General features: G+C 39.1%; 1 protein-coding gene across 1 annotated transcript in view; it reads right to left on the bottom strand.

The window, feature by feature from the left end:
* The window catches only part of LOC119589155 (probable glutathione peroxidase 8), a gene marked incomplete at its 5' end in the record, with an annotated part of 4,755 nt that overhangs the window by 773 nt on the left and 3,560 nt on the right, over nucleotides 1-422 (bottom strand). The window contains 1 exon segment of the mRNA XM_037937734.1: nucleotides 101-280. Coding sequence (XP_037793662.1) covers nucleotides 101-280 — 180 coding nt within the window.

Below are 422 nucleotides of genomic sequence, written 5' to 3'. Positions count from 1 at the left end.
CCCCCCATAATAACGTATACTTTCACTCTAAGCCATTCGTCGTCCATGTAGATTGAAACATTGAATACCAAACAGCTTATTAACACGCAAAAAAACATACCTATCAAGAATTTGAAGGCGGGATCTGCGCGTTCTCCGACAACACTGATCTTATTGAAAATAGGGAATTCCACTTTGTACTCCGTGGTGACAAACTCGATAATCTCTGGCATATCAAAAGGCTCTTGGTCACCAAACTGGTTGCACGGAAAGGCTAGCACGGAGAAGAAATCACCATAACCTGTAAATAGTTAGGAAATACAAATCAACATAAAGACAATGCTCGGACATGTAGATACATCTTCTGATTCTCTTATCCTTATTGTAATAATGCTTGCTACTTACAAAGACTCTGGTACTAACATGCATGCATATGTATGTGT

The sequence above is a fragment of the Penaeus monodon genome, chromosome 25 (assembly GCF_015228065.2).
Source record: "Penaeus monodon isolate SGIC_2016 chromosome 25, NSTDA_Pmon_1, whole genome shotgun sequence".
Lineage (NCBI taxonomy): Eukaryota > Metazoa > Arthropoda > Malacostraca > Decapoda > Penaeidae > Penaeus > Penaeus monodon.
This window is presented reverse-complemented; position numbering and strand designations above follow the sequence as displayed.